The 15,185-nt window shown below is 36.3% G+C and overlaps 1 protein-coding gene across 4 annotated transcripts in view; it reads left to right on the forward strand.

Annotated features, from left to right (window-relative positions):
• The window catches only part of LOC125258923 (C-terminal binding protein 1), a 34,210-nt gene that overhangs the window by 12,092 nt on the left and 6,933 nt on the right, over nucleotides 1-15,185 (forward strand). For 2 of the 4 annotated variants that reach the window (XM_048176157.1, XM_048176158.1), the window contains exons 2-5: nucleotides 4,681-4,835; nucleotides 12,466-12,610; nucleotides 12,715-12,921; nucleotides 14,888-15,102. In XM_048176157.1, coding sequence (XP_048032114.1) covers nucleotides 4,681-4,835; nucleotides 12,466-12,610; nucleotides 12,715-12,921; nucleotides 14,888-15,102 — 722 coding nt within the window. Of the gene's footprint in view, nucleotides 1-591; nucleotides 938-1,917; nucleotides 2,462-4,680; nucleotides 4,836-12,465; nucleotides 12,611-12,714; nucleotides 12,922-14,887; nucleotides 15,103-15,185 lie in introns of those variants that run through there. The other 2 variants (XM_048176156.1, XM_048176154.1) reach the window with 2 other exon arrangements.

Raw genomic sequence — 15,185 nt, forward strand, 5'->3', positions numbered from 1 at the left:
CATTAATTATTGAAGTTGATTTGACAAAAGAAAAATGTTTTAATTAATAACAAATCAATATTTTTTTACAGTGTACCTGCACCACTCTATTCTGCTGTTTTTACACTGTTTTTAAAATGAGAGCGTGTCCTGTGTGAGAGGCTAAACGTGACCCTGTTCGTACTTACTTATTTTTGGAGATGTCTCAGAGCTGCCCTTCAGGACTGTAGGATTCAGTAATTGGTTTTCTGAGAGCTAAATAACCCAGAACCATCACTGTCAGAGGCGTTTAATTAACTTTCACTCAGTATAAGTATTCATCTATAGTTAGAAGTGACCAAAAAAAAATCCCTATTTTTATGTTACATATCAATTTTTGAATTTTTATTTTTTATTTTTTATTTTTTACATTCTAAAATACATTCATAAACAATAACATTTTTAATAATAGAAAATACACAGTCAAATCTCCTTCCCTTGATGTTGTTTTTCTTTTGCAATTTTCCATTCATCTTTTTTTCTTTTGCCCCTCTCAGGAAACAAAAGATCAATTTTGTGAGAGAACAGGCTCCACCCCATTCCTCTTCAGTGTTTCTTGTAGCCACCTCACACACTCGTTTCTCTCTCTCACTCTCGCTCTCCCACTCCCATAAATGCAGTGACACTTGCATTCTGTGTGTGCATGCGTGTTTGTCCGAGTGAGAGAGTCGAAATAGAAAGTGAGGGAGCGGGGGGGAGAGAGGGAGTTGGAGAGAAAGAGAAAGACAAGGAGGGGTGGGAGCGCGTGCGCGCGTGTGTTTAAGCTAGCTACTCACAGAAAAGAAGGAATAAGAAAATTGAAGTAGCCGCCATATGCTGAGGATTTTGGTGAATGCCTTGCTGAGGAGACACGCTCATTTTTCAGGCGGATCCTAAGAGATGGGAAGCTCACATTTGCTGAACAAAGGCTTGCCTATAGGTAAACGTTTACCTTTCCTTCTGCATGGGGCCACACGTGAAAGTGTTGTACGGATATCTGTGCCAATATTTGAGCGTTCGTTCGGCTGTCGTACAGTATTCTGGCTTCCCCTCCCCCTCTTCCTTTCCTCCTCCCCTCCTCTCTGCTCCGCTTTTCCCTCTTTCCTATTATCTTTCATCTCAGCCATTCATCCACGTACAATTGGTTGCTTTCTGCTTTCTGTTTCCCGTGCGAAGACAATATTCATCCGAGAGCCGGGGCTACGGACCTCTGATGGCTCGCTTTATTAACTGCATTAATCTTTCCGAGCTCGAAAGATAAAAAAAACACACTATCCCCTCTGGAAAATTTGAGGGGTTGGCAAGGACATGACTCTCTCTCCTATGGCCCTCCCGCACATTGTGCAGTGGAAATGTGGCTTCCAGTTCCGGCCTTGACTTACTTCCTAATTTTGCTCTCTTCGAAGGAAATTCTCATTCTAGAAGAGTCCAAAAACAGCAATACTTAGCCTTAGGAAGAATAGTTTTTTTCAGGATTTCATGGAAATAGTTGTGCCATTCTTTTACGTACAGCTAATGGGCAACTATTTAATCTTAGAACAAACAATTCTGTCCCAATATTCCTGATCTCACAGTACAAATACTTTTTTGGCTCATATTTTTAGGTTGATTGATTAAGAATGTTGGCTAATGAAAGTTAAATACAGATAAAATTATTACAATTTTCAAGTGACTCCCTTTCCACTTTTTTGAAAATTCCCAAGTGCACATTTCCAGGAAATCTTGGATGAGAACAATACATTGGCTTTCCACAAATTACAAAAAAAAAAACAAGATTCACCCCAGCTCACTCTGTGACAAGCAAAACAGTGCCATTAAAAAACAGGTTTTGTTCTTTTCACACGGTGAACGAGAGGTTGGGATTTGAAATTGGCTTTCATTTTCACCACAAGACAACAAAGGGGGAGATGTCAGCTTGAATTATCGCCCGTGGGCAGTTGAGGTCTTTAGACGCCATGTGCGACTGACCCTGTTGGTTCTTGTTGCTATGAGCTAGCTAATTCAAACAGATCTAGCTCACCCTCGGGGCAGGGCAATATGAACAGAGCGCCGAGGGATTTTGACAGAACGGTGTGGTGCGAGAAACTACCATGTGTTTTTTTTTTTCCAACGCAGGATTCTTGATTTACCTAGCTGTGATTTTACATGCAAAGACGGAGAGAGTCAAAGATTGTTCTTATGAGCGAAATATTTCATGCTTTTCTCGATTGTAGCATTTGATCCTAGAGCTGTGGGCTTTTATGTGTGCTTGGAAGCATCTATCGCACATTGTTGGCAGTTTGTCCTAATCAGAAAAAGGAGATAACAGAGGCTGTGTTACAAGATAACCGGATCCTGCTGAGATAGTTTAGATGTCACTAACACATAATTTATGGTTGTAAAAGTTCACCTTCATTACAAATGGAGAAAACAGCTGGTTCTGTGAGGGAACGGATGCGTGAACGCGAGGAATCTTTTCACAGAGGTAAAAGAGGTCTTGTTTGTGCATAAACGTGTGTATTGTGTGTGTGTGTGTGTAAGAGTGTGAAAGACTATCCTGAGAGCAGGAGTGGGTGGGGCTGATAAAGGTGGGTGTGTCTGTGTCTTTTGGGCATGATTACACCATGTCTGCACTTGCCAGGCTATACATGGTAAAACTGGGAGAGGTCACAGGTGTGCATATTGTACTTTTGACACTATATCATTAACAAATTTGCATTTGAAATATTTAAATGTTAGCTTCTCAAATACACTTATGTTCAAAAGATGGGGGTCATTAAGAGTTTTGAAAGAAATGAACCCCTGGTTTCACAGACAAGGGTTAAGCCTAGTCTCAGACTAAAATGTGTGTTTGAGCTGTTTTAACTGAAAGCGGCTTGTACTGACATATCTTAAAATATATCAGTGTCATTGTTTTGTTTCAAGTTGCACACCAGTAATGTGTTTTTCTAAGGCACGTTTATAAAAGCTACTTAAATGTCCTATTGAACTAAGGCCTAATCCTGGCTTAATCTAAGCCCTGTCTTTAAAACCAGGCCTAAGTCTTTCATTCAGCAAGGACACATTAAATCAGTCGAAAGTGACAGAAAGGACATTAATAATATTACAAATAATTATTATTTAAAATAAATGCTGTTTCAACTGTTTTCAACATTGATAACAATAAGAAATGTCTCTTGAGCAGCAAGTCAGCATATTAGAATGGATCATGTGACACTAAAGACTGTAGTAATGATGCTGAAATTTCATCTTTGCATCACAGGATTAAATGACATTTTAAAATATATTACAATAGAAAACGGTTATTTTAATTTGTAGTAATATTTCACAATATTACTATATTTTTTTATGACAAATGGTCTTGGTGAGCATAGGAGAGACCAACCCCAACATTTTGAATGGTGTTATGCATATATAAATTGATTATCCATTGACTGTTGTTCTGTTGGTAGATATTTTTTCACTGACAGAAGTTCTGCTACTTAGCCAAGCAGCAGGCTTATCGCCAATGTCAATACAGCGCAACAGTGACAGCCCACCTTTTCAGCAGCCTTGGGTCTAGAAGTGTTTTTCCCATTTATTTTCTCCATAGGGATTTGACCCAACCAACCAGCTCTGAGATAAATCAACATTACAAACATTTACTTAAAGCAAAAATATGCGAAAATCAGATACAAAGACAAGAGTGTGTACTTAAAGTTTTTTATGAGTGAATGAACTGCATTCCCATGAAGCAGTGAGAATGCTGTAATTGAACAAAAAACAATGGTTTAATATTAAATGATTGATTTAATTGTCATTGATTATATTATTCCAAAATATTAAAAAACATACATACAAATATATAAGTGTGTATGAGAGTGCAGGAAAACCGACTTGATTGAGTCATTCATGGGAGTGGGCACCCGACCGCTGATAAGCACTTTTGGAGTGGCTTTTATATTTGGCTCAAAATCTACCAGCATGGCCAGCATATTTTGGGTTATCACAGTAAAATGATAATTTAGGACTGAAAATGTTGGTAGTCTTAGATGAGTAAATGTGAGGAGCATGAAAGCACAGTTTGAGGTACTGGGATAAAATTATTATTACACATCATCATCTGTGTTACATCAGCTGCAGTTACTTTAAGATCATTCATTGTTTTTCCTCAAAGCTGATTTCACATGAGCACTTGTGTATTTCATCATGATGTCATCAGTCAGTGCTCTAATAAAGGGTTTGATATCAAGCATCTGGTTGATTATATATTTATCACAGTCTAGTTAATTCTGTTATCATATAACCATTTCATTGGAAAAAATGTCACTGACCACCAGTAATGAATAGTTATATGTAAGAAAGTTCTTGATCTTTTCATTAGTTCTTTTGATGTGTCTTTTACAAGTGGATATAAAACCTCTACAATCTCCGTATTACTGTAATGGAAAACTGCAAAACATGAAAATCATTTTTAATATTGAGCAATAAAGGCAGGAATCAGCCGACTGCTAATACACAGTGTTGTCTTTTTCTGTGTTAATGAGTCACTTTATTTTTAGAATCTGAAACTTGGCATTCAATATTTGTGTTAATCCTTGAGCCAAATCTTTTGGAAAGATTGATACTAGAACAGTAAATTCCCTTTGCCTGTGCAGATAAAATTAAACACACCTGAACACAAGCTCAAGACATGTAACATATGTGATTTATTTCTCTCTACAGGCATCAGGCCTCCCATAATGAATGGGCCCATGCACCCTCGTCCTCTGGTGGCACTGCTGGATGGGCGGGACTGTACGGTGGAGATGCCCATCCTGAAGGACGTGGCCACCGTGGCCTTCTGTGATGCCCAGTCCACCCAGGAGATCCACGAGAAGGTAACTGAACAAGTAGCACTTAATCTCACTTACTATGGTATGGTAGCACTATGTTCAATTTTGCTCTTGGATTAATTAATACAAAATTCAAAGCGCAACAAATATTAATTTTACAGAGAACATATTTTAATAGGCCTTTAAAAACAATATATATCCATATTAGGATACTATGGCTTATTAAAAAGCCTACAAGACTTAATGTAAACTGAACATAATTACAACCCATAAGGTGTAATTAAACATTGTCCAATATGTGACTGAGGTCAAAAACCAAATGGAAACACTGCAACTCCTAAATGAACAAAATGAGTAGTCTGAAACAGAAATGATCAGGAATATTATTCAGCAAGTATTTGTGTCATTCCTTCCTACATCCTAATTAAGTAGGTAAGACGGGATTCTCTTTATAAAGTCAAGTTTTCTGCATTTTGGGGAGATCTTCTATTCCTCTTTTAATGCAAAACATATGTAGCTGTACTGAATAGTCGCTGACCATCAACACTCGAGCACTAAACTTCAAGCACTAGAAATAGAAATACAAAATAAATTGTATAAAGTAATTAAATGTACAAAAATGGTGTACAAAACTAATCTTTACAAAAGTGATTTAGTTAAGAGCAACGAGAGACTGTTTGATTATTAACATGAATGGCAAGGACGGCAGCAGCTTTATTATTGTGCGTGAGCGGTTTCAAATCACGTTTTCTTAAATTGCAAGGCTTAAAGGGTTAGTTCACCCAAAAATGAAAACTCTGTCATTTATTACTCACCCTCATGTCGTTCCACACCCGCAAGACCTTCGTTCATCTTTGGAACACAAATTACGATATTTTTACACTTATCGTAATAACACTTTCAGATGCCCAGAAAGGTACTAAAGACATATTTAAAACAGTTCATGGTTCACCCTTAATGTTATCAAGCAACAAGAATATTTTTTGTGTGCCAAAAAAACAAAATAATGACTTTATTCAACAATATCTAGTGATGGGCGATTTCAAAACACTTTCAAAACTTTATGAATCTTTTGTTTCGAATCAGTGGTTCGGACCGTGTATCAATCAGGTTAAACCATTGGAGTCACATGGAGTACTTTAAAGTTGTCTTTACTACCTTTCTGGGGCTTGAAAGTGGTAGTTGCGTAGGCTGTCAGTGGAGGGACAGAAGGCCCTCAGATTTCATTAAAAAGATATTCATTTGTGTTCCGAAGATGAATGAATGTCTTACGGGTTTAGAACGACATGAGGATAAGTAAATTAAAGACAGAATTAACCCTATTATTCGTGGCCACAATATTTTTGTCCGTATCTCATGCAGAACGCTGTACAAAACAAAGCAGCTTGCTTCACAAAGTAACTTTCTCCACTTCTGAAATAATGGGCAGAGAAATATAACATAAACCAACAATATCACAGCCAATCAAATCCAAATGGAAAAAACTACTTCCTGGCCATTAATTCCCACTATTTCACTGAGGAATATTTCACGTCACAGAAGTAAAACGCATTGTGAATGCTGTTCATGTGGATTTATTACATCTGTGTGGAGTGGTATTTTTTCATCACTGGTTCATACAGATTAATATATCATGTAATATATGCTTGAGTATGGTTCTGCAATTCATCATAGATCCCACTGGCTCGACATGATGGAGCCTCTTTGGCTTTGTTACATGGAAAAATCACTTCATCTCACAGGCTAAAAAAGTAGATTGCACAATGGGGTAATATTTATGAGGCTGTGAGCGTTTTTGCCAGAAATGAGTAGAATGATTCATTAGATGAATTCACTGGGTAACGTGATGAAATCTCACAGCCATCCTACCAGCTGTACTTCATGTGATTTATTTATTTCATTCTCATTCTCTCTTGCTCAGTCATTGATCAATCATTTTCTTTAGCATTTGTTATAACTAGATCTGTCATGTTATGATGTTTCATTGTGAAAGAACACATTGCTCTTTGTCAGTCATCATGAATGGCGGACATTATCTGACTCCAGTCAGTGTCATGTGTCTGAAAGAAATATGCACCATAAATTAAATTTGGTAGTATTTTAAAATAAGGTTCAATCATGAACTAACAATGAACAACAATTTTTACAGCATTTATTTATAGGGAATGTTAATTCTACTTACACTACCATTTAAAAGTTTGTGGTCAGTACGTTTTTTTAATATACGTTTATTCTGCAAGGATGCATTAAATTGATCCAAATTTACAGTGAATACATTTTTAATGTTACAAAAGATTTTTATTTTTGAATATACTCTGTTTATTTTTTTAACTTTCAATTCATCAAAGAATCCTGAAAAACAAGTATCATGTTTCCACAATATGAAGCAGCACAGCGGTTTTCAACTGATAGTAAAGCACCAAATCATCATATCAGAATGATTTCTGAAGGATCATGTGACACTGAAGACTGGAGTAATGATGCTGAAAATTCAGCTTTGAATCACAGGAATAAATTACATTTTAAAATATACTAAAATCGAAAGAGTTAATTTGAATTGTAAAAATATTTCACAATATTACTGTTTTTACTTTATTTTTATCAAATAATTGCAGCCACTTCTTCCAAAATATTAAAAAATCTTACCCACCCCAAACTAGTGTACACTAGTACATTATTGTTTATATTTAGAATATATTGTATATTTATATTGTACATATGTCGTAAGACATAAATTAATTTTAAAATATTCAACTTGAAATGTTAAATCATGTAGAAATCGACATTAACTTAGATTAATAAATGCTGAAAAATATCGAATACTACTGGTTGGAACAAGAGCAAGTGCACCATTTGATAATGTGTTCGTACACAGAAGAAAACCTGATTTACCACTGTCAGTATTATTAAGTGACGGTTTTCTCTTTCACATTACCCATGAACCTAAATTAAACTCATTCGCTCCATTCATTCACCTGGCTACGCACGAAAGACCAGCCATAAATCATTCCCTCTCAACACAATTCACTTAATTCTAAGTCATATAAATATTTACTCCCTCTGAATGCGTTTATGCTCATTCAGACATTTAATGTAGCCAGGGCCCGCATATTTTTTCTGCTGAACTGCCGATTGCTTTTGGCATGTTTTGTGTGGTTCTGGGTGGCTGCCAGGTTGATTCTCAAAGAACACTCCCCAGGCCGGCACAGACAGATGGCACTCCCTTTCTGCCCCTTCCCACAAACCTACAAAGAGCCTCCTTATTTAACTTATTTAATCGGACGCTGCTGAATGGACAGAAACTGTACAGTCTCCTTACACAGAGAAACAAGCTTCTGATAAGATGGAAAATCAATTGTCTGTCTGGGAGAGAAATTATTAGCAGATGATAAAGTGACATGAAAACTGTCTACTAAAACTAAAAAAAAAAAGGCTGTAAAAATCTCATTCTGTTGTAGCTCATAAAAAACACTGATTGCTTATTGCAGTGATTTTTCTTGAAGGGTGTCAAACCAAATGATGTTTTTCATCATCTACCAGAGTTATGATGTGGTAAATCTGCTTATGTTGGGTGCTACTCCAGAACTTGATGGTTTATTAGATTATGTCAAGTGTTTTCAAGTAAACTGATAAATCATCATAACCCTTTGTTAGTGAAGTTGTACAGTGAAGCTCTTGTTTTTGGTCATCAGCAGAAAACGACTCATCTTGTTGAGTCATATTAACAGTGAAACGTTGCAGGCGTATAGTGTATATCATAATACTGTCCTCTAAAGAGTCTACCTCGGGTTTTTCTAATCTGATTCACAATGTAAAAACATGATCGCTGAAGTGCAAATTAACTCCTGACAATGAAACATCCTCACATTCTCATTACCATATATATATAAAAAATATCATTATTATAACCTCATAACCACATTTTATGCATCTTCCATTTTATTTATTCATTGTAAAGTATTTTTACATCTTGGTAGAATTTTTGCAATGGTACACACCTGATTTTATTTATTTTCTATTGATTAAAATAAGCATGATTTAAATTCAGCACAATAAATACCACTAATAATAAATACTACAATTCAAATAAAATATTGTTGTTTCTGAAGTGTTCAAATAAAAATGCCTCAAATATAATATAATATATAATATAATATAATATAATATAATATAATATAATATAATATAATATAATATAATATAATATAATATAATATAATATAATATAATATAATATACAGTGCACAGCATAAATAGGTACAACCCCCTCTGAAACTTCTGAAAGTCAGCAATTACTCAATTACTTATAAGACATGTTAGGGTTCTTTAGAGATATAATGTTCCAGCAAGTCTGCTTAATCAATTACCAAAGGAACATGTCAAAATTATTCAGGAAATTAAGATTTTCTTATCAAGGTGATAAAATGTTGTGTAGCAAAAATGAGTACACCCTTTTAAAAGTTACTAAATAAAACAAAATACAAATTTTGAATGTTGAACCAAAACATTTAAAGAGAAGTAATTTCTTGACAATTAAAAGTGTTGTATAGACCACTGAATCATTCTCAGACTTAATGCTGACAACAATGGAACCTCTTGGGAGAGAACTGTCAGGAGACGTATTTCTTAGCACAAAAGAGGACATTGGTACAAGAGGATTACCAAATCATTGTTTTAAGTGTGAAAATATAGCAAAAGTAACACAGAAATTCAAAAACAATTGACTTGTGACCAAGGCCCCTGAAATAATCAGGCCTTCGTTTTAAGCTTTCATTTAGTGATGAGGGATTTTTTTGCTAGACAGAGAGCAGGAGAAATACCAAGCGAGTGTCTCAGAGCCAGCAAAAGCTATGAAAAGAGTGACTGCTTATCTCGGAGTTAGATGCAGCCTGCAGAAATTACATGCATGGTTGTTGTTCTCACTGGAACTACCTACTGTAGCCAAAGCCAGTTAGCCATTTCCAAAGCCCATATTTACAAAATATAGATTCTGGGAATCAATACTCTGGTCTCATGAGATCAAATCAATCATTTTGGATCTAACAGCATCCAAAATGTTATGGTGTTGCTAGAGGAGGAGTACAATGAGAAGTGCCTGGTTCCCACAGTAAAGTTCAGTGGTAGTAAAGCTCTTATAAAGATGTATGAGTGCTGAAGGTGTGAGGGAGTTGTGCTTTATCAATGCTGTCATGAATTCCCACACCACTGTGTAATTTAATACACAAACTTGAAACAGAAGATGTTACCCTTTCCTCATTTCCTGCATTGTTGGGCATTTTTTCAACATGACAATGAGGATATGCATTCTCCCAAGGTGAAAAACCTTCTGTGGACATGTTTCATCCAATCTTAAAACTCTTGAGTGCATGTGGGGGATTCTGTAGAGAAGAGTTGAGCAACACTCCCCATTAAAGATCAGGGCATTTAAGGAGCTCATCATCCAGGAGTTAAACAGGACAGATGTGACAATTTGTCATGAACTTGTACACTCCGTGCCAAGAAGGGTCAGAGCAGTATATTCAAAATTATGGAGGGCATACTAAGTGGTAGAATATTATACATTTGTTGAATTCAATCTAGGGTGTACTCATTTCTGCAATCCTTAATTTAAACAAAATTGGCTAATTATTTTATGGCTATTAATGACATATTTTTCTCAGTTTTTATTATGTATATGTTTTAGTTTTGCCATCTTTCCATGAATTGTATTAGTGATCATCATAAAGAAAATACATATTTTGTATTTTTTCAGAGGGAGTGTACTCATTTATGCTGTGCACTGTAATATAATATAATATAATATAATATAATATAATATAATATAATATAATATAATATAATATAATATAATATAATTCTTTAAATTTTTGGGGTTTTATGTGTGATTAAATCTTTAAATGGCAGTTGAATAATCTTCATGTCTGAGTGTGATTCTGTAAGACTGGGATTAAAGCCATATCAATGCAGCCAGTTTTTAAACCAGTTCTTTTGATTTTTTTTGTAATGACCTCAATTTATCTGGTTTAATGTCTACCCAGATGAAGGTGTAGAACCTGGAGTTTGAAATTAATTTCATTTCATAGCTTAATCTTCTTGGCCAGGGTGAAATTGGCTCAAGCCTGCAATGCTGTGCATGTTAATAATGAGTATTAATATGCACGGCGTTGCAGACTGGAGCCAGTTTAATTCAAGTTTCAAATAACTTGCATTGTGAGCATTCAAAAATATTAAAGTATTGTTCTTGATAAATACAAAATAGCGCAGGGGGTCGGCAGTCTATGGCACGGAGGGGTAATTGCTGGCATGCGAGCAAAAGCGAGAGGGGTGCATGTATTTCATTCAGATGAAGTACCTCACACCTGCATACAGATCTACATTTCGAGGTAATCATTCCTCATAGTAACACAGCTTGTTTTATTAAGTTATGAGCTATATACTATTAAAGTGTCAGAATCAAACTGTGCAAGTCAATGAAAGCATAGAGCTCTGACAAACCATTAGCGTGGCTGCTGTGCATCACAAGCTGCTGAAAGCACGACACACATCAAGACAGTACATGTATCACACAAGTTAAAGGGATAGTTCACCCAAAAATTTAAATTTTGTCATCATATACTCACCCTCATGTTGTTCCAAACCTGTATGAGTTTCTTTCTTCTGTTAAACACAAAATAAGTTATTTTGAAGAATGTTGGTAATCAAACAGTTGACGGTAGCCATTGACTTCCATAGTAGGAAAAAAATACTATGAAAGTCAATGGCTACCGTCAACCTTGCACACCCTGTTCATGCAGACATCATATATCATCAACGCATTTCATGCTATACAGAGTTTATGTAGACAGATGTCAGTCACGGAGCACCACAAACAAACAACAGACACCTTTTACAGTTCCTACCAAATAAAAACAATGCGCTTCTGCTGCATTCACACAATAATTACCATAATTAAGAGATGGCAACCCTTGACGTTCTAACCGGAGCTGTTTACGTCCTCAGACTCAACCGTATCAATACCGAAATGAATCTGCAGCAGTCAGGTACAAGCGTTCATTATTATTATTATTATTATTATTATTATTATATTGTTTTGTTATTTTTACCTCCTTCTCTTGTGAAGCTTTGCCAAGAGCAGCTGTGTGTGTGTGTGTGTTCAGTGTTTTGGAGGAGTTGTGGCTTTAGATGGAGATTTGCAGGGAGGGTGGGATCGTATGCTTTCAATGCTAGCAGGCAAATGTTAGCATTTCCCAGATTACCTACTGCACCCTTAAATGTTCTAATTAAACTAAGGCCTACACCTGGCTTAACCTAAGCCCTGTCAGTGAAACCAGGCCTTAAGGTTCTACACTATTTATATGTTACTAATCAAATAAGTAAGTTTGTGATTGATCAAGTAATGTTTGATATTCAACTGTAAAACGTGTTAATCTTTCCGTGAAGCCATTATGAATGTTTAAAATACTGTTATATGTATTTATACATTGTGGGGGAGTCACTTAATTTCATGACAAAATGGTTGCCAACCCCTGTAATTGTGAGTAAGGATTATTACACACTGTACTTTCTCTTAATTAGGAAAAATCATTTTGACTTTTTGCCCATCAGTTTCAGAGCTGTTGTACTTGTGTGTATCTGCTGTGCATAGACTGACTGTATTTTCTGTGTATTCTCTTAGGTGTTAAATGAAGCAGTGGGTGCTCTCATGTACCACACCATCACCCTGATGAGAGAGGACCTGGAAAAGTTCAAAGCACTTCGTATAATTGTACGCATTGGGAGCGGCTTTGATAATATCGACATAAAGTCTGCTGGAGACTTAGGTAATGGTTAAGAAGATTTTCCATTACATTGCACACTATGCACAACAATGTGTGTGTGTGTTTGCTGTATGAAGAGTCTGACCGTAACCCTTCCACATCTGCAGGTATAGCAGTCTGCAACATGCCAGCAGCTTCAGTAGAGGAGACGTCAGATTCCACCATGTGTCACATCCTGAACCTGTACCGACGCACCACCTGGCTGCACCAGGCTCTCCGGGAGGGCACGCGGGTCCAAAGTGTGGAACAAATCCGAGAGGTCGCGTCTGGGGCGGCCCGGATCAGAGGAGAGACGCTGGGGATCATTGGCCTAGGTGTGTTGTCTCGCATAGCCAGACCTTTGACTCTCGGCATGAAGTCTGATCCACTTTGCTGTGTATTCTGGCCAAGAAACGCCCACTGAAACAGGAAGAGATCTTCTGAAGGAGATATAAAGAAACCAGCGGTGGTGTGTTTTGTTTTTATGTGCAGTGTAGGGGTGGGTAAATCTGAATAGACTGGTGCAGACAAAGAAAATTCAAAATTCTGATGAAGGCGCCACCAGTAGCTATAAAGATAACAGAGGAACGAACGGTAAAGCCACGCACACACTTAACGATTGTAAGGCCAGTTATGAATGTAAATTGATACTTATGACTGATCACAATCAAACGCGTCTAGTCAGAGCCAGTTGTGTTCAGAAAATTTATTTTTAGCAATTTATAATTTTTCATTAAATGTTTATTTTAGAAAATTTTACACACACAAACACAATCTGGGTCCTATTTTAACGATCTAAGCGCATGGTCTAAAAGGATTGTACCTAGTCCCTTATTGATTCATGTTTGTGTTTTGGGCGTAACGTGCAATAAACCAATCAGAGTCTCATCTCCAAATCCCTTTAAAAGCCAGTTGCACTTGGAAAGACTGAACGCTTCTCCAGAGAGGAATCCTTTTGTGTGCTGCTGCGCATCCCTGTGAGTGTACGCACATTGCACACCCACCTATAGGCGCATATTACTAACGCACCCTTTAAATAACAAAAAAAAAATAATACTGCGCCATTGACTTTAGACCAGATTTTTGTTGGTCAATGACACAGTCGTTTTCAGTTACCTCAAAATAGCAACACGCCAACAATGCGCCTGAGCACACCTCGCATTGCGCCAGGTGTGTGATAGGGCCCTCTGTGTTCCAAATTATTATGCAAGTGAGATATCAGTAGGATTTTAGTACAATAAACATTCAGATTTTAGTTTTTCAAAGAAAGTGTTTGTTTTATTTCTCGTATCTTTTTAGATAACTGGACTGTATCAGTCTCAGACAGGTTTAAGTAGTTTACCAGATCTTAGGTAAACGGAAAACCTACTTAAAGTGGTTGTTCCACATTATTAGTCACAGTTCTCATGTAATATGGGGAGAAAGAAAGAACTTTCTAAAGATGAAAAGCAGGAAATGGTGATCTTTCTTTATCCCCATATTGCATGAGAACTGTGACTTGCTTAATAATGTGGAATATATATATATATATACACACACATGCTATTGTTCAAAAGTTTAGTATCATTAATTTTTTTTAATTTTTTTATAATAATACGTTCAGGACCCATTAAATTGATCAAAGATGACAGTATTTACAATGTTACAAAAGATTCTATTTCAAATACATGCTTTTCTTTTGAACTTTCTATTTATCAAAGAATCCTGAAAAAAATGATCAAGGTTTCCATAAAAATAATAAGCAGTAAAATATTAAAATTGTCAACATTAATAATAATAATAATAATAAATGTTTTTCTTAGCAGCATGATTGAATGAATTCTGAAGGATCACGTGACACTGAAGACTGGAGTAATTCAGCTTTGCATCACAGGAAAAAAATTAAATTCCAATAGAAAACAATTATTTTAAATTGTAATAATATTTCACAGATATAATATTTTACTGTATATTGCTTTAAAATATTGCTGTATAGTTATTTATGTATTTTATCTTTTTTCAAAGAAGGTGGAAATAACACAGGTATGATATAACTACATTAATGAAATCAATTAAACACATTTGAATCAATTAAACACACTTTTGCTGGAAATTAAGAATAAAGGAAATTAACATTCAAAACTACTTTACTTTAGCTCATAATATCAGCCTGGTACCTTTTAAACACTTTTTTTTTGGCATACTGTGTGGACTGTAGGAAAGCAGCACAACTACACACCATTTTAATGGAGCCTGTTTTGTCAGGCATTATAAAGTAATAAAAAAAAAACTGAAGGCTCCTTCATTCATGGTTGCTCTCAGGTCGTGTTGGACAGGCGGTGGCGCTGAGGGCCAAAGCATTCGGTTTCAACGTGATCTTCTACGACCCGTACCTGTCTGACGGGATGGAGCGAGCCCTGGGGCTGCAGAGAGTCAACACCCTACAGGACCTGCTCTTCCACAGCGACTGCGTCACCTTACACTGCAGCCTCAATGAGCACAACCACCATCTCATCAACGACTTCACCATCAAACAGGTGCCGCCCACAGCTATTCACAAACACGAGAGCACATGTGCGCTGTTGCCACATTCGTGTAAGATAACTGTTCTGTGTTGACT

Source organism: Megalobrama amblycephala, linkage group LG23 (assembly GCF_018812025.1).
Source record: "Megalobrama amblycephala isolate DHTTF-2021 linkage group LG23, ASM1881202v1, whole genome shotgun sequence".
Classification (NCBI taxonomy): domain Eukaryota; kingdom Metazoa; phylum Chordata; class Actinopteri; order Cypriniformes; family Xenocyprididae; genus Megalobrama; species Megalobrama amblycephala.